The sequence below is a fragment of the Alternaria triticimaculans genome, assembly GCF_023758025.1.
Source record: "Alternaria triticimaculans strain BMP 0046 chromosome Unknown scaffold_16, whole genome shotgun sequence".
Taxonomy (NCBI): Eukaryota; Fungi; Ascomycota; class Dothideomycetes; order Pleosporales; family Pleosporaceae; genus Alternaria; species Alternaria triticimaculans.
Window position 1 is genome coordinate 464,124 of NW_026055973.1, and position 24,507 is coordinate 488,630.

A 24,507-nucleotide genomic window follows, 5' to 3' on the forward strand; every position below is an offset into this window, starting at 1 on the left:
GCTGGTGCGTGAGCCATGGGATCGGCGAAAGTGAGGCTAAAAATGGTGTCGCGGAATGCACAACATCCTGGAAGCATCTCTAGAGTCCAGGTGTAACGAGGCCGTCGCGTTGATGCGCTCGATAGAGCGTCGGGGGAAAGCCAGTCCGGGCTAGGTGGGTGCCTGGCAGGGGCTACCTGTGTAGCGGGCAGGCAAACTATCCATGAACAGAGTGGTACAAGGGTGGTGCGAGATGCTACTGCTGGGGACGGCGGGCAGTCCAGATGTGGCTTTGGGCCGGTCAGTGGGCGTGGGCAGGCGCGGATTGGTGCGTGACTTACATGTTGTTGTAAGCATGGATTTTGCGGTTGCAGATTTCCCTGCGAACACTCTCGAGCACTGGCCTGACATGCGCGTTGAGGTCCCACTGATAGACCCTTGTGAGAGGTGCAAAGGTTAGCGCCTCCAGACCCTCGGTCAGGCCCAGGTTGTACCACCTCCCAATATCCTTCTGGTGCGGGTCATTGGGCCATGTGTTGTAGGGGACGCGAATAACCGTCTCCTGGATGTCGATGAAGCCGGCGGCCTGCAGCAGCTGGCGGGTGCGGTGTTCGTAAGCGATTGGGCGCGAAACTCGTTGCGTGGCGTCCGCCAGCCAGCCGTACCACTTGGTGAGCATGCTGTCCGGGGGCAGCGTGTAGTCGTCGCAGCGCGGCTCCATGTCGATTTCAATGTGCTCTATCCAGCCGGTGCCGGGCTTGAGATGTCTGCGGCAGTTAGCAGGGGCGCCAAAAGCGAGGGTCTAGCGAGGGCGCGCACGAGTAAATCTTCTGGTAGAGTTCGGGCCAGCTCGTCACGCTGCCGCACGCCATGCGCAGGTGGATCAGGTCCCAGGAGTCCTCGCCCAACGTCCATGGGCTCTCGTAGTCGCGTGGTACTCGGAATCGCAGGTTCGGGGGGATTCTGCGGGGGCTGCATCAGTGTCAGGCCGGACAAGCGACGGGCGGGCGGCATACTTCTCAGGCTGAATATTGACGAGATCTAAACCTAGGACCTGCGCACATCATGTCAGCCGTCTGGCAGCAATGCGTCATGCTTAAGTGGGCGCACCTCGGCGTTTAGGTATTTGCTGCACGGGCGCGGTTAGCCTTGCGGAGGTAGCTTTGGCTGCTTTGGCCAACTTACTCGGCCATGTCAATTGCCCAGATGCCCGTCCCACAGCCTACGTCGAGGATGCGGGGCTGCACGTTTGGCTGCGTCGGCACCGGCGCCTGGTGCAGCTGCCCTCTCCGTGCGACGGCGAAGAATTGGTGGTAGATGTCCATGCGGTCCTTCTCGGGCTCGTCGCACGGGTACATGTAGAGGCCTCTCCGGAAGCCATGGTACCAGCGGCCATTTTCCATGTAGTTGCTGTTCTGAGCGGGCACGGGCAATCTGCGGGCGAGGGTCAGTCTGCGGGCGTGGTACGGAGAGCGGGGGCACACACCCATTCGAAGCCATCGTGACCATTGGAGCGAGAAGTATCGACAGCGAGGGCAGACGGCTAACGGCGAGCGAGGGCGGTGCTAGGGGCCAAGTCGTCGTATGCGCTGATCATGGGACGATGACGGGGACGCGGAAGCAGGGCGCGCTGGAGTCTGGGACGTGTACGGCGTCGAGTGCGGTCAGGCGTGGGTATACTGCTACAGTCCAGCAAGGCGATCTCAGTCATCAGGGCAGAGCGATGCGGGAGGTATTTAAAAGCGGACGACCCCTGCAGTGCTTCCGTCAAGCGCGACTACGAGTGCTGACGCTGGGTCGACCACAAGCAGGCCGGCATCAATGCAAGAGGCAGTCCGAGGCGTGCTCCACTCATCTTTTGCACCTCTCTGGGACCCATCGGCACGCAGGCCATAGCTGAGCTACTATTAATTAGGTGGCCCTGTCCATGCCACTCGCGCTCGGAGCTGGACCCAACCAAGTCAAGTCTCTTCCGGCTACCACAATGGCGGGTGCAGTCGTCTCTCGGAAGCGCATCCGTGCACTCGACTGCCTGCCAGTGCCTACCAATCTCCTAGTAGCCTCTCCCTATCCAGTGCCCCAGGCACGTCGTCTGGTAGCAGCACACACCGCTCCCCAACCTTGGAAGCCCGTCATGCGCCTCACCCTCAGCATCCGCACCATGATGATTGCATGCACCATCATACACTGTAATGCACCCCCCAGATGGATCATGACAGCCCCTTCCTCTTGGCCGCGACGCCCAATAGAGTGGTAACCGACCTGCGCGGAATCCCGTACCATGCTCCACTCGAGCGAATAGGATTCCCGTCATTCACACACACCCTGCCGGTTCTGTGCTCGTCGTCGCCCGCTTCAGGACACCATCAGCCCTCAGCGACGCTTGTCGGCCCAGGCGACGCTTTCGCGTCCAAGACCGAAATGACTACTCAGGTGATACCATTCAGGCTGGATAATCTCCGCGATCCCCAGCAGCAGCTCAATCACCATGGTGCTTACGCGAGACGAGTACCGAAGAATTGCTTATCCCAGCGGACCGTCAGGCTGCATGCGCGTTTGCCCGCCTGTAGCGTTTAGAGCACGTTGCGAGCATAGCACAAAAGCACTCTGGGACCGATCCCACTGCCCCAATACTTGCAACCAGGTTATGGCAGACCACCGTTTCGACTGCATTGTCGACACAAGTCTTGTTGCAGCGCCGCGCGCCGTTCCGCTGCCGACTGGTCGTTCGGTACAGGAAGGGTTGCGCAAGGGGCCAACCCCGCCTGTCTGTCGGTAGCAGGCTTTGCTTGCGACGACGATAACAGCAATAAATGCATCGATATCTTTTGTGAGCCCTTTGTGACAGTAGCGTTCGCCAAGTACGTAGCAGGTAGATCGATTGGGCCGATCAAGCCATGGCCATGCAGTCGCCGACACGGCAGGTAACTTTGTCGATACGTGATGCGTCCTGTCGAAAGCGTTCCCAGAAGCATGGTTCACCGCCTAGGATCACACACCTCATTCGCTCCTAGTTGCCGTCTAGAGAACTGCGCCGCACGGGAAGCTATAGCTCGCGAACTGCTTTCTGCGTATAGCTAGAAGGCGATCATCCTGCATCGCTTGCATCTAGCGGGGCCGGCCTTTGCAAAAACTTGAACAAAGACGCCAACGTAATCGTTACAAGCTGCTCCAGGGACTGAGACGCGACGTGGCTGCAGTTGACAGTTCCGCGAGGGACATGCCGACCGCGCCCATGTCAGCATGTCAGCTCCACGATGCAGACGGCGGAGTCCTGGTAGCGAGGCCCCCCTGCAGGCACAGAGGGACCGTTTCAGCACTCAGCACAACACCAGCATAAATCGGAAACGATACAACCTCGCGAGGGACGGCTGCAGGGTTGGAGAGGAAGAAACAGGCTGACTGAGGGCCGCGAGGGCGACAAGAGTGCGGGGAGGCCTAGACAGACAGCCGTGAGCAAGGCAGAGTGAAACACGGTCGTCGCTGACATGGCTGAACCGGCGTGCTGGGTCTCTCCATAGGGCTGGGAAGGAAAGTGCGACTGGCGAGCCGCCGGTCGGTCGATGCCGCATGAACACCAGAGCTGCCTCCACCACCGCCCACCCACCGCGCGACAAACACGGCGCCGTGACGCCGAACTGCTTCTAGCGAGCGTCTCCCCTCTTTTGACAGCCAACGACAAGGTCGATGCTGGTCGTCACTGCCGGCACCCACATGGGTCGCGCCTGGGATACAGCACATCGCGCGACGGCATTCGCCCGCGGCTGCAGAATGAAGCGCGCGTGGGGCTGACATATCCACGCCTGAGACGACTGAGCATGAGCGCCTGGGCCCTGCCGACACCTCAGCGCACCAGAGACGGCGTTTCAGGCCTGGTGAAGCGGTTCCAGCTATAGTGCACCTGCACAGTAGACATCATCGAAACATCGCAACCAAGCATCATGGCCCGTCTTCTGCAGCACATCTCTAATCGGAAACCTTTGCCAACGCAGAGTCAGCGACCAGGCGCTTCCACCCACCCCAGGCGCGCCGACTTACGGTCCTTCTTTACGTCATTGTCCGTCTTGCCCCCCTACGGAATGACTTTCGGCGCGGACCTGATATCACCATCTCCAGCTCAGGCATGTGTAGGTTATCCGAGGCAGCCAGATTGCGATGACTGGGGACGCGGCGGTTAGCGAAATTTATCACGGTGTAGTCTACAACACGGCCTGATACCCACCGAGCTTTTGGCGCCCGTTATTCATGCACAACATATCTTCCTTCGACATAGCACCGCCGCTATCTCTTTTCCAGAAACAGCCTCCACGGGCAGTGAGATCTTTCTGGCTACACTTTTCCTTCGCCGCGGGGTCCAATCTTGGGCGCTGGCAACGAGTCAGCATACGTGCCGTGCGGACGCCTTCGATTGCAGCCGTAGATTGTCATACGCGACGATTGTGTCGACCCAGCCGCGCTGGCTGTGTTCACACATTGCGTATGCCGCAAGTGCTCGACTCGCGGACCTCTGCATCATCTCACGCCGTCACCGTGTCACGGCACATCCCAGCATGTGCGGTGCGGTGGTACAACTCACAAAGACCGTTGGAGACGCACCACCCAGCCCGACGGCTGCTTGCAACCGTAACCACACGGCAGCCGCCGCTGCAACCACCAAGTGCCGAATTAGCAGAAACAGTCCCTTACAACGGACCGAACCATCAGGCTGTACGTGCACGACAAGCCAACTATATTTGTGTAACTTGGAATTTGTAAGGTTTGAACGCACGAGCACAAAGTGCACTGATGATCACATGGGACGTCACGCAGAACACCTGCAGGTAACTACCTTGACATCGACTTAGGCCAGCAACAGGGTCTCCCACGAGGCAAGCCAACGCAGTCTCCTCATACAGGGGCCATGATTCATCGTCTAACCTCCTCACCTGATTTTCACGTTGCGGAGTCTACACAGAGCACGAGAAAATGCAGAGCGTCACCGTGAGCCAAGTAACACCGGATACTCGGTACTCCCAGCACGATCTATCACCCTCCTACTGCGAAACTAGCAAGTTCAACACACGATATCGATTTCGATCTCGATACCCGACGGACATGGCGCGCATGTCCGCTCCCAAGATCCGATGTCAGAGCCGTTTCGGACACCAGCGGCAACCCCTTGCTAGACATCGCCTTGTTGCCTACAGCCCGCGCGTCAACCACGATTTGGTTGCAGAATTGTGTCCCTCTGATTCAGAATGTGGGTACCATCATGCACAATCGGGCGTTATTACGCTGTACGTACCACCGGCTGATATCTATCCGACTGAAAATGAGATTGACGTGCTCACCGCCCGCTCGAAAAACTTCAATCTTGTCCAGAACTGGAACCGGTATTCGAAGCCGAACGCCTTGCGTGTGAACAGCATCTCCATCTGTGGGGTTCGCATGTATACCCTGACCCACGTTGGTCTGGCTACGCTGGCGGACCAACTGTCCTGGCGTATGACTAGCGTAAAAGTCTTCGGTATCTCCTCCGTTCGCGCTAAAAAGCAGGGTTCTGCGTGTCATCGCAAATCAAATCACGGCAACGCAGTCACTTGTTTTCCAATGAGATTACGATGTGCGAGGAATTAAGCTTTGCACGTTCTGGAACCCTACACCCGCGAGGGACCCGTCAAAACCCATGAAACCCAAGGCTTCCAACTCGGGAATCACCGTCTACTGTACCCGTCATACTGGTCCCGCTATGTTGGCGTCTCGTCTCATGGTGTATTTTCGACACATGACTGGTGCTAGAGATTAATTATTACCGACGGGATGACCTTGGTATTCGTCTTATACACAACCCGTCCTATTACTACTCCTGTGCAGCTAAACCGTTCTGCTGTTATACACCAGCACAAGCGTCTGTTGAGCAAGGAACATTCCAAATATCTTCCTCACGCCCGAGGCGTGGTGCCGGTCCAACGGCTAGCTCGCATCATGATCGATGCCCATCCCATATTGTACACTCCCGCGACATCTAGACCCATTGCCATCTCTTTCGTATCCACTTCAGGACATACACCAACAGCACAAGTACAGGAACCTCGATCAAGGGGCCCACCGTACTTGCCAGAGCCTGCCCGCTACCCGCGCCGTAGACCGCGACGACAACCGCAATAGCAAGCTCGAAGTTGTTGCTTGCAGCAGTAAAGCTCTGCGTGCAGCTAACTTTGTAGCTGAAACCCATCTTCCAGCAGAACCAGACCGTACTCGTAAAGATGACGATGAAGTAGACCAGGAGCGGCGCGCAAACCCTCAACACATCCGTAATCTGCCTGACAACATGCGCGCCTTGACTAGCAAAGAGAACGATGATCGTGTAAATCAGGCCGATGAGCGAAAACGGCGCGATATAGCGTATGAACCTGCGTTGATAGCGGTCCTCTCCCAGCATCGACCTGAGTGCCAACCTCGTAATCACAGCAGCACCAAGTGGTATCCCCAAGAAGACACCCACACTCTGCGCGACCTTCTCATACGAGATATCTGTCTTGTCCCCATGACTGACCACCTGAATATAGAACACAGCAAAAGGCGCAAACAGCACAATCTGCAATATCGAATTGAACGCTACGAGAACAGCGCAGTAGTCGCCGTCGCCGCCTGCGAGATCCGTCCAAATGAGTACCATGGCGATGCAGCGCGCGATGCCCACGAAGATGAGTCCTTCGCGTAGGTCCTGGCGGTCCGGCAGGAACGCCCATGCTAGGCCGACCATGAACAAGGGGGCGATGATCCAGTTTAGTACGAAGGAGACGGCGATTTGGATCCAGAGGTCGCGTTTCTTGAGGAGGAGGTGGAGCGTTTCGAAGCGGACTTTGCAGAGGATGGGATACATCATTACTAGGAGGCCGATTGCTATATAACGTGTTAGCATCTCGCATGATGCCTACGAGATAGATCATAGGATGAGGATGATGATGGAAGGAATGAGACATACCAATCGGTATACTGACGCCCACGAACTCTCCTCTCTGCAACGCCGGACCCACGGAGTCAACGGTATTCCCCAGCGCGATGCCGATGCCCATGGCGAGGATAATCCATACGACTAGGAAGCGATCGAGGAACGAGAGGCCTTTTAGAGGAGGAAGTTCTTTTAGTGTTGATGGGTTATTGCCTGTAGATGTAGCGTTAGTTTCAATGGGCGACACGACAGACTGAACTGCTATACGCAGTTTCAAAAGACCTGAAGAGACGAAGACGTACCCATCATATCCTCTCCATCATCCGCACCACCATTGACACCGGCTTTCTCAACATCGCCAGCCTGTCCATCTCTTAACCGTGCATCTTTCCCAACCTCCTCATCGCGTATCGCTCCTCGCTCAACAGTATCCATCTTCTTTCGCTTTCCTTTCCTTTTCTTTCTCTGTCCCTCTTTTTCTTCTCTTTTAGCAGCGCGTGGGTTTCACGATACCACGCGTTTGCAAATGCGCAATGGCACGCGTCTAAAGTAGGTAAAGTGATGATGGCAAAGTAGGCGAGTGCGGCCAATCAAAACGCAGCAGTGACGTTTTCCTGCCGCCAAGCCACTAACAGCGGGCGGTGAGGCGAAGTTTGGAAATGACGAACGTGATGGTGTTGGCGATCCTTTCGCGGATGCAGCATGCGCGTTCTTTGGCATGGCATTTCGCGGTGTCGCGTTTGGATAGCTGATGAGTAACTGGCTAGGCCTATCACATTGTAAGAGATGGAAACGTGTTCTTCATGTCATGGACGGGTGTTGGGATGTTTAATCCATTGAGGGTTGCTAACTACTGCTACTCCTAGTACGTCTTTCCCAGCCGAAACTGATCTCGACATCTGGAGTCTGGAGATGAGGGCTCTCTTTTTCCCTTCATTGCGGGTGATTCATAATGAGTGCCAAGTACAGTGTGCCCGTTTGTTGAATCCTGTATAACAACCTTCCACCCACGAACAAAGGTTCTTGAGACACTTGATCAGGCTATAGCGCGTCTCGTCGTCCCAGCCTTCTGGCACTTCATGAGACATGAACCCATTCATGTGGCTGTCTGGCACCCACCACCTCTCTCTCACGAGTTCATGCAATGAAGCAACATCCACCATGTTCATTGTCTTTTCCCTAACCCGAACACCATTGGGCAACGATATATTTTGCCAGTAGGTAACTCGCACGGGGAGACAGTGATGGTTGAGCTCGATCTCTACCATAGGATCTCGAACCCTCAGTGGAATCCTCGGTGAAATCATCAGTGAGTGCTCCATAAGAACCAAGACATACTTCCGGATCTCGCCAAGTGTTGTAATGTGGTCTCGGGTCTCATCACGGCCACATACACGAACGATGATGGTGGTCCCGGGTGGAAAAACGGAAGTGACCCGCAAGAGGTCCCTTGCGTCGATACGAACTGTAGCCAGATGTAGTAGCTCGTCTGTCTGGAACTGCAGAACGATACTTGGCGCAATCTTGTACCTCTGGGATGCTTCGATTGGTGTACAACTCCGCAGTCTTCCCTGTTTCTGGCCGTAATGCTGAACAACGCGGCGATCAAGCCTTTCAAACATGGCCGAGGAAGATCGAAGAGTATTTGAGCTCAGGAAAATGATGAAATCACTCTTGCAGTGAAAGTCGGAAGAGACTATAGTGCGGACTTGAACATTGACGTGGAGCATGCTGAGATTGAGCCCATTCGTAACGCCTGTGTTGAAGTTGTATGTGATCTCACGATTGGTGGACGCAAACCGAGCAATAGTTCTAACGACGTCGTTAGGCAGATTGAGAAGATTAGGTCGACTCGGTACAAGCTCGTATCCCTGTGTCTTCTCCGACAATTGGAATCGCTGTGTGACATCGGCCTTACGGCTAGTCGAGAGAAAGCGGATGGTACCTTGCTTGCCGTTCGGTGCCACTTTGATATCCCGTAGTAGACGGCGTGCGTTCTTCAACTTGAGTGTGTCCAGTCTTCCGAGCTCATAAAGGACCTTGGTGAAGTGCTTGGGGTCAGGACCCAATTCATCAGGGTCGGGGTATTCATCGGAATCGGGGTGTATACGACGCCCACTACTCTCGAAACGAACTGACAGATCGCGTGCGACTCCGTTCCAGAACACATCGAGAAACGGCAAGATATCTATGTCACTGCGGGACCACCTGTAAAAGTCTTCCCAAAATGGAAGATGATCATACGCATTTGATAAATGCGGAGCGTCCGTATCGATGACAACGGTACGCAATGCTGAGAGACTCGATCCGATCTCTTGCGTCCACTCCAGATATGCCTTTGTAGGAAAGAGAATGGTCCCTTCATCAAGGACTATGCCGTAGTTGAATTGGAAGATATTGTGGCCGTAGAGAACGCCGATTGCCTCATGGTAGATCTGGCGGCAAGTCTGAAGGATGGCCGGACTTCCTGAGAAGCTGCCAGTCTTGATGGCTGTGTCGTCTTGGCTGCTGCCCGCGATCAAGATGGGCTCGTCTTCTACTAGTAAGTATTCGTAGATTTGATTGCGCAGTTCGGCCGGGATGGTGAGTAGTGAGGTCGCAGTCGGGTTGCTGGTTTGCGAATACACTTGTGCGATCTGCCCATGAAGTATGGGATTCGGCAGTGGGAAGTGCATGACTGGATGAGAGACAGCGCTTCAGCTGCCAAGTGGTGGTGCCGCGGCGGCAACTGGAATTCGTTAGTAAGTGCACATACACAACTACAGTGAGGAAAGAGCCTACGGGATGGCTGTGGGCGTATCTGTATGCAAGCCTGGAGTTGCAGAACGCGCGAGTACAGTGCTCAGCGTGGCTCCCTACAACACGAGGGAAGCGACGATGGTTATGTGAGTGTCGGTGTTCAGGAATTCGCAATGAGGTTATTGTGCTTGAGCTTGGACCTTAATTGTCCTAAGAGGGAAGAGCACCCAGGCAGCCATTGTTTGCACTAGCGCGCTAGGAAGGTGTTTCGTTCACCCTACACTACGTTATCTTCTCATATCTGTACCCAGGTGATGGACAGTCCGCTGGCAATGAGCCTGCACGTTGACGGCGACGCACAACCGCAACTACTGGATGATGCGATTCAATTAATCTAAGGTACACCGGTCACAACGGCCAGGTGGTGCAGATGAAAGACACATTGTATGACGCGCACGCAGATGTTTGGGAAGTGATGATGGATTTGGGCTTCCATGTGGAGCGGTGTAATTTGGAATGGGTTACGCCCAGGTAGATGTGTGCTAAACCACTACTAAATCCATAAGAGAAAAGCGAATACATGAGGAAAGAACATGCGTGTGCATGGCGTTCCTCTACTTAAAGGCAGAGGTGCCAAAGACGCCAAAGAATGTCATGCATCGTCTTATTCTCCCAGGCGTCCCAGTCTCCGTCCCGTGATAGCCAACCGAAGCAGATCAGATTTGGGTTATCTTTTGTTGGACTGTCTAGTTGTTTGCACCAGCTAGGATTGCGCTTGTCAAATAACAAGACGAGGTCCGCCGAGTCCGAAATCTTCACCATGTTGACAACGGAACGTTGCATGCCTTCCCCGGTCCTCCGGATCGTAGCTCGCATGGGGACACACTGCTTGTTCAGCTCAACTTGAGCACTTAGCTTGCGGGTTTCTGCAGCTGTTTCTGGCTCCAGATGCTTCAAAAGCCGGTAGGTATCCTTTCGAACAGCGCTCAACCTTGTGGTATGATCTTGGATCTCGTTTTCGCCACCGCACACGCGAATTATAATCGCAGTGTTGGCTGGGAAAACCGAAGTGACGCGTAGGAGATCCCATGCATCAATCTGAACGGCAGCTAGGTGCGGCGCCTCGCTTGTCTGGAACTGCAAGATGATGGTCGGTACGTTCCCGTGCCATTTGCTTGCGGTAACCGGATTACAGAGTTTTAGGGACTCATAGTATCTTGATCTCGTCTGCGCATAAGTCTCCGAAACGCGAGAATCAAGTCTCTTGAACATTGCCTTGGAGGATTGGATGGAACCAGTACGCAGAAGTAAGGTAAAGCGGCTTTGGCGTAGAAACGATGGTGCAACGAGATTGCGAAGCTGAGAATTGACTTTGAGCATGCCGGGCTGTTGGCCAAGCGTGACACCGTTGTGGAAATCGTACGTGAATTCGTGATCGCCAAGTGCAAGACGAGTGATGGTATCTTGGACACGGTAAGATAAATCGAACATAGTCAAGGGGCTTGTCCGAGGAACAATTTGGTATCGCCGAGTCACCATTGACATCTCAAACGCGTGCCACATAGAGCCTCCCCAGTCAGTCGATCGATACGCAATCCTGCCTCTGGTACCGGACGTATACAGATAGACAGATTTGAGCAAGCGACGCGTTTTCTGCAAATCGAGTGCATCGTTTTTTCCTAGCTCAGAAAGAACGTTGGCGATGGATGATGCGTCATGCTGTTCCTCTTCGAAGTCGGATTCGTAGTCATCTAATTCATCGTCCTCGGCCATTTCAAACATGACTGATGTGTTGCGTGTGTCGCTGTTCCAGAAGACGTCCAGTAAAGGCAAGACGTCTATCGCCTGACGGGAATATTTGCGCACATCTCTTCCGAACATCCAATCTTCATACTTCTCCGGTATCTCGGGCACGTTCAGGTTAATGCTGATAGTGCGCAGTTTCGGAAGACAGGAGCCAATGTCTCCTATCCATCTTTTGCATACGTTGATGGGACTAATGATCTTAACCTTGAAAAGGTCGTCCTGTATGTTGTGTTGGAAGCGGAACGCATTCCGGCTGTAAAGGAGACCGACTGCCTCATGATAGATCTGACGACAAGTACGAAGGATAGCAGAGCTTCCTATGGAGGTAGAAGTCCCTTTGGTTACCTTGGTCTTTGTGTACTCAACCGTGGTGATCTCGATCGTTATAGGGCAGGGTTCCACAAGAAGATACTCGTAGATCTGGTTGCGTAGCTCAGGCGCGATAGTGAGTAGTGAGGGTACATCCGGTGCCACAGATCCGGAGCACGCTTGCGCGATGCGGTTGCGCTTAGGATCTGGGACTGGAAAGTGCATGGCTGCAGTTCGAGACGGTGATTGGGCTGGTGTTCGAGTGCCGCGGTCGGCGTAGGTGCGACTGGCAGTCATTAGTAAGTGCACAAATACCATACCCGTAATGAGCGAAGAACTTACGGGATAGCCTGCAGCGTTGTTGCAAGCGCTTGCGACACGACTTATCGCAATGTATTGCTGTGTTTCTGTACAAGACGACAGAAACGGTAGAGAGCAGGTGAGCGTCGGAATTGTGGAAGTTAGTGAGGTTGTAGCGCTTGGACCTCGCTTGTTCTGGAAGGAAAGAGCGACGACGGTTGTCCCAGAGCGCGAAAGACGTCTCTCACTCACCTGAATTACGTCATGTTGAAGCGATACCTCAGAAAACGTGATGACAATGAGTGACTGCGAAGCCTGATGCCAAAGAAGGAGCGACGATAACTATCGCATGAGAGGACGAGATACCCTGCTGCGGATGGTTACACTTCCAATGCGCGCAGATACCAGCAACATGAGTTGCATCTTCATAACAGCAAGACATCTGCATTCAACCCAACAATATCTAAATACGACCCCTCTCCAGAAATTGCTTCGGCAAATCCACAGTCTTCGCGCGCATGTATTCCATAGCATCTGCCACACCATTAGTAACTCTCCCACGAACAAACACACGCTGAACTTACTCTTCCCCAAAGTATCATACGAAGAACACGTATTATACCCCCCATCCCTCAAATGATCATGCAGCAAAAAATGCACCGACCGTATCCCCGCAATCTCAAACCTGTCAATCGGCTTCCCCTGGTACTCGTCCATACCCAGAAGCTGCTTAACGCGCTCAATCGTCATGAACGAGCGCAGCCAATCCCACTCGTCGTCGTGGCGCACGAAGAAGCCGCAGTTGCAGTCTGAGGCTTTGTCTCCGGAGCGGCCGGCTACGATGTAGCCTAGTGGTGCGCAAACGGTTTCGCCGAAGGAAGATGGGTCGACTGGAGAGGCGGTTTCGTAGGAGGCTTGTTGGCGGGGGTATTCTTTTGTGATGGCGGGTGGACTGAGGTCGGTGGTATACTTGTTGCCGTACATGGTATGGACGCGTAGGGGGAGTTGGGCTTGGGGGAGGAGCGAGACCCAGTAGTCGTAGTAGGGCTTTGGTGCGATCTGGCGCAAGTCGTTGGAGAGGGAGAGACCGGGGGCAGATTGGAGGAATACTTCGAGACACCAGCGGTTGAAGCCGTTGGGGATGTCGGGTCGTACTAGCTCGGGGTCGGAAGTCTGGGCGAAGATGCGGAAGTCGACTGTTGCTACGTCCTGGTTGCGGGCATCGATTGGTGAAGAGCCATTTTGGTGGAATCTGAGTGTCTTGAAGCGGTTTACGTTGTCACCTATGGCTATTCATCGTTAGTCTGAACTCGCCTTCGTCGAAACAACACGTTTGTGCTTACCGTAGCGGATCTGGTCTTCGGTGATCTTGCACTTCTCCTCGATATCGAGACCGCATACAAACATATGCCACTCGCATTGCCACCCAGCTGGAGCAGTAATACCTACCTTGGTCGTCGGTGGCGGAGGAAGACCTTTGACTCCCGTGACACGCACGAGATCTTCACCCACTTGCTCCATCTTGACATCGGTGATATCGGCCGTGACGTCACAATTGTAGTATAGCGGTCCCTGAATCTCGTACAATAGTTGTGAAGTGCATGTTCCGACGGTCACGCAACCTGTTTACGTTAGCTGCGTATCATTTTGGCTCAAGGTGCCGCCACCTACCTCCGGTATCTTTCTCTTTCGCAATGTTGAAGCTACCATCATATTCGACTTCCGCGATGGGAAAGCCCATGTTGATGTGCTTTCCAGTTTTCATGAGATCTTTGAACATAGAGTAGTATCCTCCAGTGACGTAGGCAGAACACTCTACAAGATGGCCTGCTATGAGCGCTCCGGCAAGTTCGTCAAATTGATCATTCTTCCAGTCGTGCCACCAGCTGAACATGTTAGCAGAGGCCAAAATAGTATCTTAACGACTTACGCCGCAGCACCAATGACTGGCGCAGCATCTGCAAGCCTTCCACCAAGCACAATATCAGCGCCCTGTCGGAAAGCCTCTGCTATGCAAAGTCCACCCAGATACGCTTGTGCGCAGATTGGCTGCATTCCCCATTCCTCCAGCTTCTTGCCATGCATCAAGCTTTCGAACTTCTCTCCCTTCTTGATTAGACTGTTGACCTGTCCCGTCACATCGTCTCCTTCTATCCATGCCACTTTGAGGTGACCAGCACCCGCTTTCTCCAACATGTCAACTACAACTTCAGCGAGAAGTTCAGTATCTGAAGCACCAGCATTCACCGCGAGCTTCGTCTTGTTCTTGACTAGATTCGGTATCGCTGGCTCGAGGCATTGGATGAAGGTATCGGCGTACATGGCGTTCTTCTTCCGGTCTTCAAGGCTCGTCGTGCCATTGGTGCTCTTCGTAGGCTTCTGCTTTACTTTGCCGCTACCATGTACGGTCATGGTCATTTCGGAGAGCCAGTCGCCTGTATCAGTCAGTTTGGATTTCTAGCCAGCTATCAGGAAGATCCTACCCATAACAACATCAACCTCCGGATCACCAGCCATCCTCATAATAGCAGTCGAACGATCCGTAAACCCTCCCGAGCATCCTGCGATGCGCACAGCGCGCTTGCGGTCAGTAGAAGGAGACATTTTCACTCTTTTGGGGTTCGGCGCCATATAGATCTCGTATCAACAATCTGGAAAAAAGATCAATTGCTCCATAACGGAGGGTCTCAAAGCTATATACCAGGCCGTCCAGGACCGGCTTTCCGGGGTACGGCAAGCCATCGAAGCTGTAGCAGGGCCGTTCCTCTGGTATCGTCCAATGGCGGCTATGCAAAAAGGTAGCGCGACCCTCATGTCATGTCCTGGGAGCTACTCGCGGATAATCTTGAACGATGGAAGACGATTTCCTGGGAGCGTATGGCGGGGTTGCGGGGAAGGAGGCGGACGCGAGCGCGCGGTGCTGCTGAAGGCCCAGAACTGTCTTCATTGTGATACCACCAACGGTATGATTTCAATGTGATGTCTTCATGTTGGAGTCGTCGATTTGCGCATAAAGCTGATGCGTGCTTGGCTTTCGCGCGTTGGTGAAAGGAAGAGGACTGTGACGCGCGATGTTCGCGATTCGGCTAACGACTCATTTTAGCCAGCGATGAGGTTTTGCATGACTCGGCGACTTTGTCCCAACTCCAGGAAGGAGTGCTCCGCATCATCTCGGGTCTGGCAGCGTCACGTCCTGGACATCACCACGAAGCACAGAACTGCCCAGGCCTATCTGCCCGTTGCAATCGGAATCATCGCGCGATCTTCATCGATCAAACGCCTATGCAGCGCGCTTTGTCCGACACAAGCCGCTAATCCTCCTGCCCATACATCCATCACAAACTCCAATGAGTAGCGCAATAGCCTTGAAAGGGGTTCAAGACAACGGCGCTGATACTCCCTCATTTACTAATGGCTTCTACTGGCAGTACATCCTTACTCGGGAGTCAAAACCTTCGATCTTGCTTGCGATTCTTGCATTCTTCGGGACATTGTGCAAATAGGCGGATACCTTGCGAAAGCAGTCTTGGTCGCATCGAACTCGACCATCAGCCAGGCAATCACTTTCACACCATGAAATTACACAAAGTACGAAATTCTAATCAAACAGGCAGAGCCTCTGTCTAGTCTCCCAATTGTGTAGTGTACGATGTCACTTAGGCATCAATTCACACCTCCAACAGCAACGTAAGAGAACCCCTTACCTGCCAGCGACCATGTAGCCCAACGCAGCGGTGAATAAGCAGAGAAACTAGGTGGTCTTCTACATAAGCGGTTCGAGCTTCGCCTTTCTTCATCTCTCCAGTTACTTACAAACCTACTTCAACCATGGACAAAACTCAAACTCAGCTGGTCGTCTTATTGGCAGCTATCACTGCCGGTTCGGTTGTGACTTTCGAGTACCTACGGTGGTCTGATTCACGGCTGAAGACTCAACCAGTGTCTTTAGTTGCACAGACTACACCCGAGACTCCTCAAGTTACGATTCATCCTGGAAAGAAAGAGGAGAGTGCTCGGCAGTCTCAGGTCGATACCTCCAATAATCAGTCTGTTGTGAAAACCACAGTAGAGACTCACCCCGAAAAACCCGAAGAGGGTGGTCAGGAGTCACAGAACGATGTTTCCGCGAACCCGCCTGCCGCCGAGACCACAACACAGCATCCTGGGGTTCCATGCCATTGCGATCCGTGCAAAGAGCACAGCCAAAGGTCTCAAATGGACACCTCCGCAAATCGGCCTGCCATGGTTTCTAGAGATAAGGAAAACCGAACTACACTCGATGTCCATCTCATCCAGTCGAGATTTAACTTCCAGTGCTCCTGTGACTTGCACGCAAAGCAGCTTTACTTCAACTGGCCTTGGACATGCAATTCCAAGCACAACGAGGACGACATCATCCTTCAACCCAATTCACGACCTACCCTAATCCAAGATCACGAAGATGGTATTTACGAACCCCTGTTACTGGCACACCGCACCATCGAGTACTTCTCTCGCCCCGAATCTGCCATGGACTCCAGCCAAACCGCGGCCCTTGCCCAATGGCGCAAAAGCCACGAACGCACCCGCGTCCTCGAAATGCTAGCCCAGCACGACATCCGCAACAAAGACACGCAGTTCTTAACAGATTGGGTCGTCTCGCAGCTCAACGAAATCTTCTTCTTCGGCGCAATCAAGAGCCTCGAAACAGTCTGGAACACCAATGAGCTGGACAGCGAACACGGCATACTAGGAGACGCAATTACAAAACTCAAAGACGGAAACAACCACTCGTTCATTCGCCTCCACCCAACACGTCGCTGCTACACACAATCAGAGTACAAGCGTACAGGCAAGACCCTCGCAGAAGAACGCATGGGATGCATTCTACACGAGATGCTACATATCTTCCTGGATCAACATATGTGTGAACTATGTGGTACGCCCGAAAATAGGTCTTCTCATGGAAGGGCGTGGCAGCGGATTGCAAGGAAGATTGAGGAGCAGAGCTTGCGTCTGTTGGGTATCGAGGCGGATGTGAATCGACTGTCTAGCTTTATGAATGATTGGCAGGACTACGATACTAGGGAGAATGTTAGTATTTGCGATTTGCAGGATTGGGGCTTTTGGGAGAGGCCTGAATATGACGTGTAGGGGCTGAGCGTAGACGATGAATACTGGGTAGTGTTTTTGTCTAATTGTTCGATGCTAGAGCGGAGACCATACACCCTGGTCGAGGATGAGTCTAGATACTCACATGTACTTTGATAGAAAGATGGTTATATAATTGAAATCACTCTGTCGCAATTGAATACAGTGCCAGATGCTTCATGTTGAGTTGCTGGGATGTTCAGCCTTGCCCCGCCTCAGGGTTGGACGCACCTTCCCCTGCCGGCATATCCGCCATCCAGGAATCTAGGGCACTCCGGGTTCTGACAAGGTTCTAGACTTCGATAGAACACCAACATACCATCGCGACATTCTAGGCAGTAACCAAATTTGCGTTCGCCAGCTCGCGCACTCTGTTCAAGCCACGGGTTCATTTCCCTGGTTGCGGCTGACGCTATGACGTCGCCGCCCTGTGCTCCGCGGTGCTTGTTCGATGAGCAAACGTAACCAGCCGTGCCAGCGTACTCGGAGAAGGGCACAATGGCAGCCTCTACAGACTCACCTGTTGTCACTGAACCTGAGAAACCGATGCAAATACGCACTTACGATCCATGCAACATTGTTACATCGTCGCATACCTGCTAATGTAGCCTACGCACGCCGCGCTTGACAAACTGCGGCATAGCGCCACCATGGACATCGACAGAGAGTTCCGCCAGGTCGATGAGCTCGATATTGGACTGGATCGGTCACATATCACGTATCAAGGTCAGATCGAAGTAACCGGAAGTCGCTCCGAAAGTAGCAATGACGACACACCTCACCCACACGATCCGTCGCCTGTATCATCCACTAGTAGGATAGTCAACAAGGTTCGCCAAAAGAAACACATCGCCGGTGTCAAGATCAGAAAGACTTTGCACATCGCAAAGGCTGAAGATGAAATCGATGAGCCTGATCCTGATTCGCTGGTGCTGGTCGATACGACGGAAGGAAAGCAGTCGAAGTCACGTCTTGACCACAAGTCCACGGCCTCAGAGAAACATACTTTCAAGGACCTCCTGCACAATCCGATTGATACGGTGAAATCCAAAGGATGGTGTCAAGGTAAGCGAGCTTTGTTTCAGATGGAAATGCGAAAGCCAAGAGGAATATACATGTTCCCACCGCGCCAGATTGAGCAGAATCTCACCTTGACGCGGATAATACATGGCTTGCTGACTGGAGACTTCCAGGAAACCAAGAAGTCGCAGCAAACATAGCTGTGAGCGAAGTTCCTCATGGCCAGGAAGTGGACTTGGTTAACGCCGCGGCTGCGATGGAACAGGCTACGACTACGAATGCGAAGGCACAAGCCCAGCAAACTTTCGCTGAGATGCTCAACCAAAGACAGAGCATCTATGTTCGATGGTCGCTAGATCGGCATGTGACAAAGATTAGGATCCTTCCTCGAGACACCGCAGTGCTCAAGCCCAGATCTGATTTCGAGAAGCAGGATGCGACAGGCTCCAGCGTCACTGACTGGAGAGAATATGGTTCGCACTTATTGGACTACTACGCTCACCGATACGGAGGTCAATATATAGGCTACGGATCCGATCCGCCAACTCCTAGCAAAGAGACAATTATGCCGAATATCGAGCGCCTCATCGTTGCGACGTCGCCTTTCCAGGAGTTCATCATGACCACGCGCCGCGTATACCGCTGGGAGAAACCTCTCGAGACAACAAAATATCTGGTAATCTACCTGATCCTGTGGTATTTCAACCTACTACTACCAGGCATAATGTCAGCGCTACTGTACCTGGTTGTCGAGCGACGCTGGCACGGACAGTCCATCCAAGACCTCCGCGAAGACATCGAACACAGAGAAGACGTGGAGAGAACGGCATTATCACTTACCGAGTTCATCGAGAAACAGGGCGACGAGAACTGGGCACACGACCTGCTTCAAGACCTTGGTCCTTGGCTCATGGTTCAGCTAGCCGACCTGGCCAACTTCTTCGAAAGTGTCCGCAACTTCTACGAGTGGAGGAAGCCAATGCGCACGCTGGCTGTAATCGTCGTTATGACTGTCGCCATTCTCATCACGGTCTTCACGCCTCTTTGGCTAATCATCAAGATGTCTACGTTTTCTGCTGGTTTCACCTTCTTCTGCCTCTTTCCCGTCTCGGTCAACTTTCCAAATTACCGCCTGCTTGTCTCGCCATCTAAGCGGTTGCTCTGGAACATACCAACACACGCAGAGTGGGCAATTCAGTACATACAAGCCGAAGGCCTTCGTGTAGTCACGGAGAAGCAGAACACCGATGCCAAAGCAACGGATTTAAAGTACACACATGATCTCAACGAGTCTGCCTCACCGTCCAACCAAGACTTCGCCTCCTACCGCTCACAATTCGACAAAACGCCCGGACACCTTATCATCAATGCAACTGGAGTACGCTTCGTCGCAAAACGTCCGCCACATGAAGTCCGCTTCTCGCTGCCATATGTACAGATCAACCAACTGGAGAAGCAAGACCGATATGTGGAGAAGATGATCAAGGTCCTCAAGGAGTGCGATAGAGATCTGAGTTTTCTGGATAGGAATGGCCATGAGTGGATCTTGCATGAAGTCGAGAAGAGAGACGAGGCGTTTAGTCAGATAGTCGGATTCAGTCGGACGACATGGCAGGTTTTGTGGTAGTACAATTCATCTCTGAACATGAAGACAATTCTCATAAAGAAGCCTTTCTATAATACAAACTTCACTCCCCGAGCACACCAATAATCAAACCTTCTCAACCCCACTGCTGTCTCCCTCCACACCCACAATCGTAGCCTCGCCATTCCCCAACGTCTCCACCAACCGCCTCGGCCCAACATACCCCCTCTTCCTTATCCACACATACCAGCCCCCCAGCAGAATCGTAACCCCGCCCACAAGCGCACTCGTATAATTCATCGTCGTGGTATCAAACGGCACCGCGAACGGGAAGCAGTAAATCGGTATCCACACAACCATGTACCCACACGCTATACTCGCAACCGTATAAAACACCGGCGTGGGCATCGTAAACGGGCCCGAGATAACGTGGCGGCGCCGAGTCAAGATATTGGGTAGGATGAAGGCGAGGTACGACATCGAACTCAGCACGATGAAAGAACCCACGAAAGCCGAGAACGCGGTGCTGGACCCGATGTATATGCATCCGAGGATTGTGTTGATACCCCCACAAGCCAACGTCGCATTAAACGGATTCTCCCACTTCCTATCCACCTTACCCACCCACTTGCTAAACGGCGTCGCGTCATCTCTGCCCAGCGTCCAGAGCATGCGGCCGGAAGTAATATAACACCCGATATTCGTGCAGAATGTCGGGACGAAGATGACGAGTAAGAGGCCGAGGGAGCCGCCGTGCGTGTTTGTGGCCTGCCGGTATAGCTCGGCGAGCGGGAAGGGCCAGGGGTTTGAGAAGAGACTGTCTAGGTCGTTTACGGCGTAGAAGATTGTGATGAGGTAGAGGAGGGCGGTTAGGAAACCGACGGTGTATTGCGCGAGGATGGCTTTGGGGATGTTGGTGCGGGGGGAGGGGAGTTCTTCTGCGAGGTGGGATACGCAGTCGCTGGGGGTGGTTGTTAGTATGGCATTTGTATTCTTTGGTTGGTTGATTTTTGAGGTTGGGGAAAAGGAAAGGGAAGGTAGATGGATGGGCTGGGATAAAACTCACGGCGTCCCCACAGCAAAAGCCCCATTCAACATGCCCGCGCAAAACACAAATCCATCGCTCTTCCACCCCGCCTGGTTCTGCCAGTCTTTCCACACAAACTCGTTGCTCGCGTACCCTTTTCCGGTTCTACTAGGCATGATGGCGCAGACCATGATGGTAACGAACACACCCATGAGGATGAAGAAGAGACCGATATTCGTTAGTTTAGGCAGCGCGCGATTGGCGAACATGACGACGAAGCAGGCGAGCCAGGTGATGATGAGGTAGGCGATGAAGACGTGCCAGCGCTCGAAGGCGTAGCCGGGGTGGAAGAGACCGTACATGGAGATGATTTGGTTGGCGAGGATGGAGGAGATGGATGCTGTGCCGAAGATCCAGCCTAGGGCGTTCCACCTGTGTTGTCTTAGCTGTGCCCCTTTTCTGTATCATATTATGTGTTGGATTAGGTTGAGTGATACATACCAGCCAGCGTAAAACCCAATCACTTTTCCAAATCTGGCTCCACCTGTGACGGAAGCCCAGTGGTATACACCCGCTGATGAGGGGATTGCAGATGCCATCTCTGCGATACACGCCGCAATCATGAAGTAGCAACATGCTACGGCGATGAATTCGTAGATGACACCTGCTGGGCCGCCATTGTAGAGCGCAATGACCTAGGCAAGGTTAGCATCTTGTATCCTATGAATTCGTACTAGAGAAGAGGATAGACGTACGATAGACCCTCCCAACGCAGCCCAAACATTCCCCGTCGTAATTCCAATCGCACAGATACTCAGTAAACTGAAATTCCTCTCAAGTTCCTGTTTGTGACCCGACGCGTTCAGGACTTCGCCAACGCCTGTCGCTTCATCGATATCCTCCGGTCTTGGCTTCTCAGCGGACTTCTTTTCCAAATCCATCTTCGGAAGTGGTAGTACAGCGTGAACGATACGCCAATAACCGTAAAAGTTTTGCTATTGCGACGTGATGCAATGCGTAAGCAGGAGGTCGTTAATGACTGGGATACACGCAAAAGCGATAAGTACCGACGTAACAACAATAACAACAATAACAACCCTCCTCTCTGCCTAGACACGGCCAACCGGAGATTAATACCACCAATCGATCAAGTCTAGACGAGTGAGCAATCGAGTGGACTCGCCGTGTCGATCGCAGATCAAACGGTCCTACGCGGGAATCGTACAAGCAAACGTCCCACCCAAGAGATAAGGAAGCAAAGAACGATGAATCTGGCAGAGAAGAGTGTAATGACACGGAGGAAGAAGGAAGGAAATGTGCAATTCACGTCTTACTCTTATGACGGCCCGCGACTTCGCACGCCTCTATCTACGTCGTTACGTTGTGTTGTGTCAAACATAACAGTGACATCTACACGTAAGTACGTATGCTAAGCGACGCGACAACATTTCCAAGACGGGCAGATAAAGCAGCCCTACCAGCACCCATGCGACTTCCGTACGCACTAAGCGTACCCATAGCCCAGTGCTAGATGCCGTCTCTACGCCCCGGTCACGGCCGTCACGCCAAAAGTCAGCCCCAGCGAAGCCAGCCCATCCCAAAAAAGTCTGACCTACATACTATAGTACAACGTGCGAGCATCCGACCATCTCCGCACTCCCGCAGCTGGAATGGATACCGTGGAGACGGGTGACGGATATCAGACCTCAGGGAACACTAATCACGTTGTGTTGCATGTCGAACTGATAAGAGACCTTCAGGCGAGAAAGAGGCCAGGGGTGTAAGATAAGTAAAGATCCCGGGGTTATGGATCCAGGAACGACCCGACCAATGAGGAGTGCAGAGTGAGGTTTGGTGGAGAGGCATCCCGGGAGATACGCGCATTTGGATGCGGAGATATCTTGGGTAACGAGGTGGCGTAAGGCGAGATAAGTGATTGAATCATTACTCCGAATTGGAGTTTGGAGGTGAGATCGGGAGATGTTGGTGGAATGTTTTTACCGGGCTTGAAGAGTCATTAGGAAATTTACAACGGTTGATGCTGTTCTCTGCTCTCCCCACATGAAGTCTGGAATGTGGGTTTGATGCGTGTTGTGACAGAACGGAAGACGGGCGTCCATCGAGCCGCTTACGCCCGCGCTATCCCCCACGCGTGCTAAGCGGCTCTGGTAGTCCTCCATTGGTCGTGCGACTTGATACCATGCGATGCAGTGACATTGGGGCGTAAATTGAGATCCATGGAGAAACAAGGGCGTGATACGCCGACAATGGCTGTGCGGTCGGGAAGTACAAATGTCTTCAGCGAAAAAGAAAGTAGATTGGTCCACCCACGTCCAGTGCATTGTCACCACAGCTTTTTAGGTGACATGCGCTATATGCTATATTTCTTAGATACTGTACACAAAATAAACAAACGCACCTTCAACTCCGTGTTCCCATGTCATGTCGCTCTGCCAGAGGTCCAGTGATTACATACGTTTCGTCCTCATTTACGCGTGAGCGATATCCGTTTCTAGTGACATATTCAATCCATCTTCAATCCAACTCATTCCGTGTGAAAGAAAGTAGGCTCACGCGCTGCGCATCTCGGTGTCCTCGGCATCGTCCACGTCGCCAATCTTCCGCTTGCTAGGCGTCGCGCTGCCCTCGTCGCCGTTGTCGTCGCCCTCGGTCCACTCGGTGACTTCCCACTCGACGTGCACGCCGCTCTCGGAGTGTCCGCCGCGCTGCTGCTTGAAGCGGCCCAGGCGGGTGTTGCGCACGATCTCTTCGAACCAGGGCGCACCTCGCGATTGAGGTTCTGAGCGGACGACTGTACGCGAGCGGTTTGTCCGTGAGGGTCCGGCGGCGGATGTCTCGTCTTCGTCGTCGCTGCTCTCGCTGCTGCTGGGCAGGAAGCCGAGTTCGCCGAGCATGTCTTGGTCTTCGTCGAGCAGGCTGCCGACGGTCAGGGAGATGTGCTCGGCCTCGTCTCTCGTCCGCTCATTCCATGACGAGAGTTGTGTGCCGCAGTATCCGCAGAACTGGCGGCGTGTATTCGAGGTGTAGGGGTTGACGAAGCTGCGCTTGATGCTCAGGCGCGTCTCGTCGGGGTATTGTGCAAACGTCGCCGAGGTGTACCATGGCAGAGGGACGCGGAGCCAGAGTGTGAGGGGGTTCGCTGAGTGGTGTCCTAAGTGTTGTTAGCACCGTGTTGGAGGGTAGCGCGCGGCAACCCAAAGCAGATGTGGGCTGCACAACACTCGGCATGTACTTACGTGACGCAGAGGTATTGTCGTATCGCAGCTCGGCCTGGCGGATCTGCTGTGTCGGCATCTCAATGACATAGCGGTTGCGTCCGCACGCGCAGGAGCCGTGCAGCGTCTGAGTCGCCATTCCGGGCTCGTAGAGGTTTGGATGAAAGCGGTTCGCGTGGTGTGTTCTAGTGCAGACAATGCCTCTGCCCATATAACTCGCGATTGACGTGTTTCAGTGTGTGCGGCGTGGCGTGTGGAAAGAAATCGAAATTGGCTGCTGCCCGTCGCGCCTTCCCCAGCTGTTGTGCAACGGCCCGTGCTGCGATTGGTTGACTGTCAGCCTTGTGGTATGCCGACCAAGGTTTACCCTTTCACGTCACCTGGACAACTGTAATGGCCGTGTAAGAATGAGATGGTCTTTATTTCAAGTCGGTAGCTATAG

At 53.3% G+C, this 24,507-nt stretch overlaps 8 protein-coding genes across 8 annotated transcripts; 2 read left to right on the plus strand and 6 right to left on the minus strand.

Moving 5' to 3' along the window:
* Positions 1-235: 235 nt before the first annotated feature.
* LAE1 (Secondary metabolism regulator lae1) lies at positions 236-1,382 on the minus strand (the record flags this gene model as incomplete). Its single annotated transcript, XM_049369329.1, has 6 exons — positions 236-269; positions 321-746; positions 799-942; positions 996-1,033; positions 1,090-1,108; positions 1,165-1,382. The coding sequence occupies 6 exons, from the start codon at positions 1,380-1,382 to the stop codon at positions 236-238; spliced, it is 879 nt and encodes a 292-aa protein (XP_049219030.1).
* Positions 1,383-5,983: 4,601 nt separating this feature from the next.
* On the minus strand, positions 5,984-9,588 carry J4E78_008730 (uncharacterized protein; the record flags this gene model as incomplete). Its single annotated transcript, XM_049369330.1, has 4 exons — positions 5,984-6,864; positions 6,947-7,126; positions 7,216-7,392; positions 7,914-9,588. 4 exons carry the CDS (start codon positions 9,586-9,588, stop codon positions 5,984-5,986), a joined length of 2,913 nt encoding a protein of 970 aa, XP_049219031.1.
* Positions 9,589-10,270: 682 nt separating this feature from the next.
* J4E78_008731 (uncharacterized protein) lies at positions 10,271-11,992 on the minus strand (the record flags this gene model as incomplete). Its single annotated transcript, XM_049369331.1, has 1 exon — positions 10,271-11,992. One exon carries the CDS (start codon positions 11,990-11,992, stop codon positions 10,271-10,273), a length of 1,722 nt encoding a protein of 573 aa, XP_049219032.1.
* A 538-nt stretch (positions 11,993-12,530) lies between these two features.
* Positions 12,531-14,671, minus strand: J4E78_008732 (uncharacterized protein; the record flags this gene model as incomplete). Its single annotated transcript, XM_049369332.1, has 6 exons — positions 12,531-12,601; positions 12,652-13,356; positions 13,411-13,689; positions 13,739-13,953; positions 13,998-14,502; positions 14,551-14,671. 6 exons carry the CDS (start codon positions 14,669-14,671, stop codon positions 12,531-12,533), a joined length of 1,896 nt encoding a protein of 631 aa, XP_049219033.1.
* Positions 14,672-15,895: 1,224 nt separating this feature from the next.
* On the plus strand, positions 15,896-17,200 carry J4E78_008733 (uncharacterized protein; the record flags this gene model as incomplete). Its single annotated transcript, XM_049369333.1, has 1 exon — positions 15,896-17,200. The coding sequence occupies one exon, from the start codon at positions 15,896-15,898 to the stop codon at positions 17,198-17,200; it is 1,305 nt and encodes a 434-aa protein (XP_049219034.1).
* Positions 17,201-17,847: 647 nt separating this feature from the next.
* On the plus strand, positions 17,848-19,844 carry J4E78_008734 (uncharacterized protein; the record flags this gene model as incomplete). Its single annotated transcript, XM_049369334.1, has 2 exons — positions 17,848-18,262; positions 18,391-19,844. 2 exons carry the CDS (start codon positions 17,848-17,850, stop codon positions 19,842-19,844), a joined length of 1,869 nt encoding a protein of 622 aa, XP_049219035.1.
* An 84-nt stretch (positions 19,845-19,928) lies between these two features.
* Positions 19,929-21,770, minus strand: J4E78_008735 (uncharacterized protein; the record flags this gene model as incomplete). The annotated part of the gene is made up of 4 exons (XM_049369335.1): positions 19,929-20,763; positions 20,869-21,261; positions 21,331-21,524; positions 21,585-21,770. The coding sequence occupies 4 exons, from the start codon at positions 21,768-21,770 to the stop codon at positions 19,929-19,931; spliced, it is 1,608 nt and encodes a 535-aa protein (XP_049219036.1).
* A 1,629-nt stretch (positions 21,771-23,399) lies between these two features.
* On the minus strand, positions 23,400-24,276 carry J4E78_008736 (uncharacterized protein; the record flags this gene model as incomplete). Its single annotated transcript, XM_049369336.1, has 2 exons — positions 23,400-24,001; positions 24,087-24,276. 2 exons carry the CDS (start codon positions 24,274-24,276, stop codon positions 23,400-23,402), a joined length of 792 nt encoding a protein of 263 aa, XP_049219037.1.
* Positions 24,277-24,507: the final 231 nt, after the last annotated feature.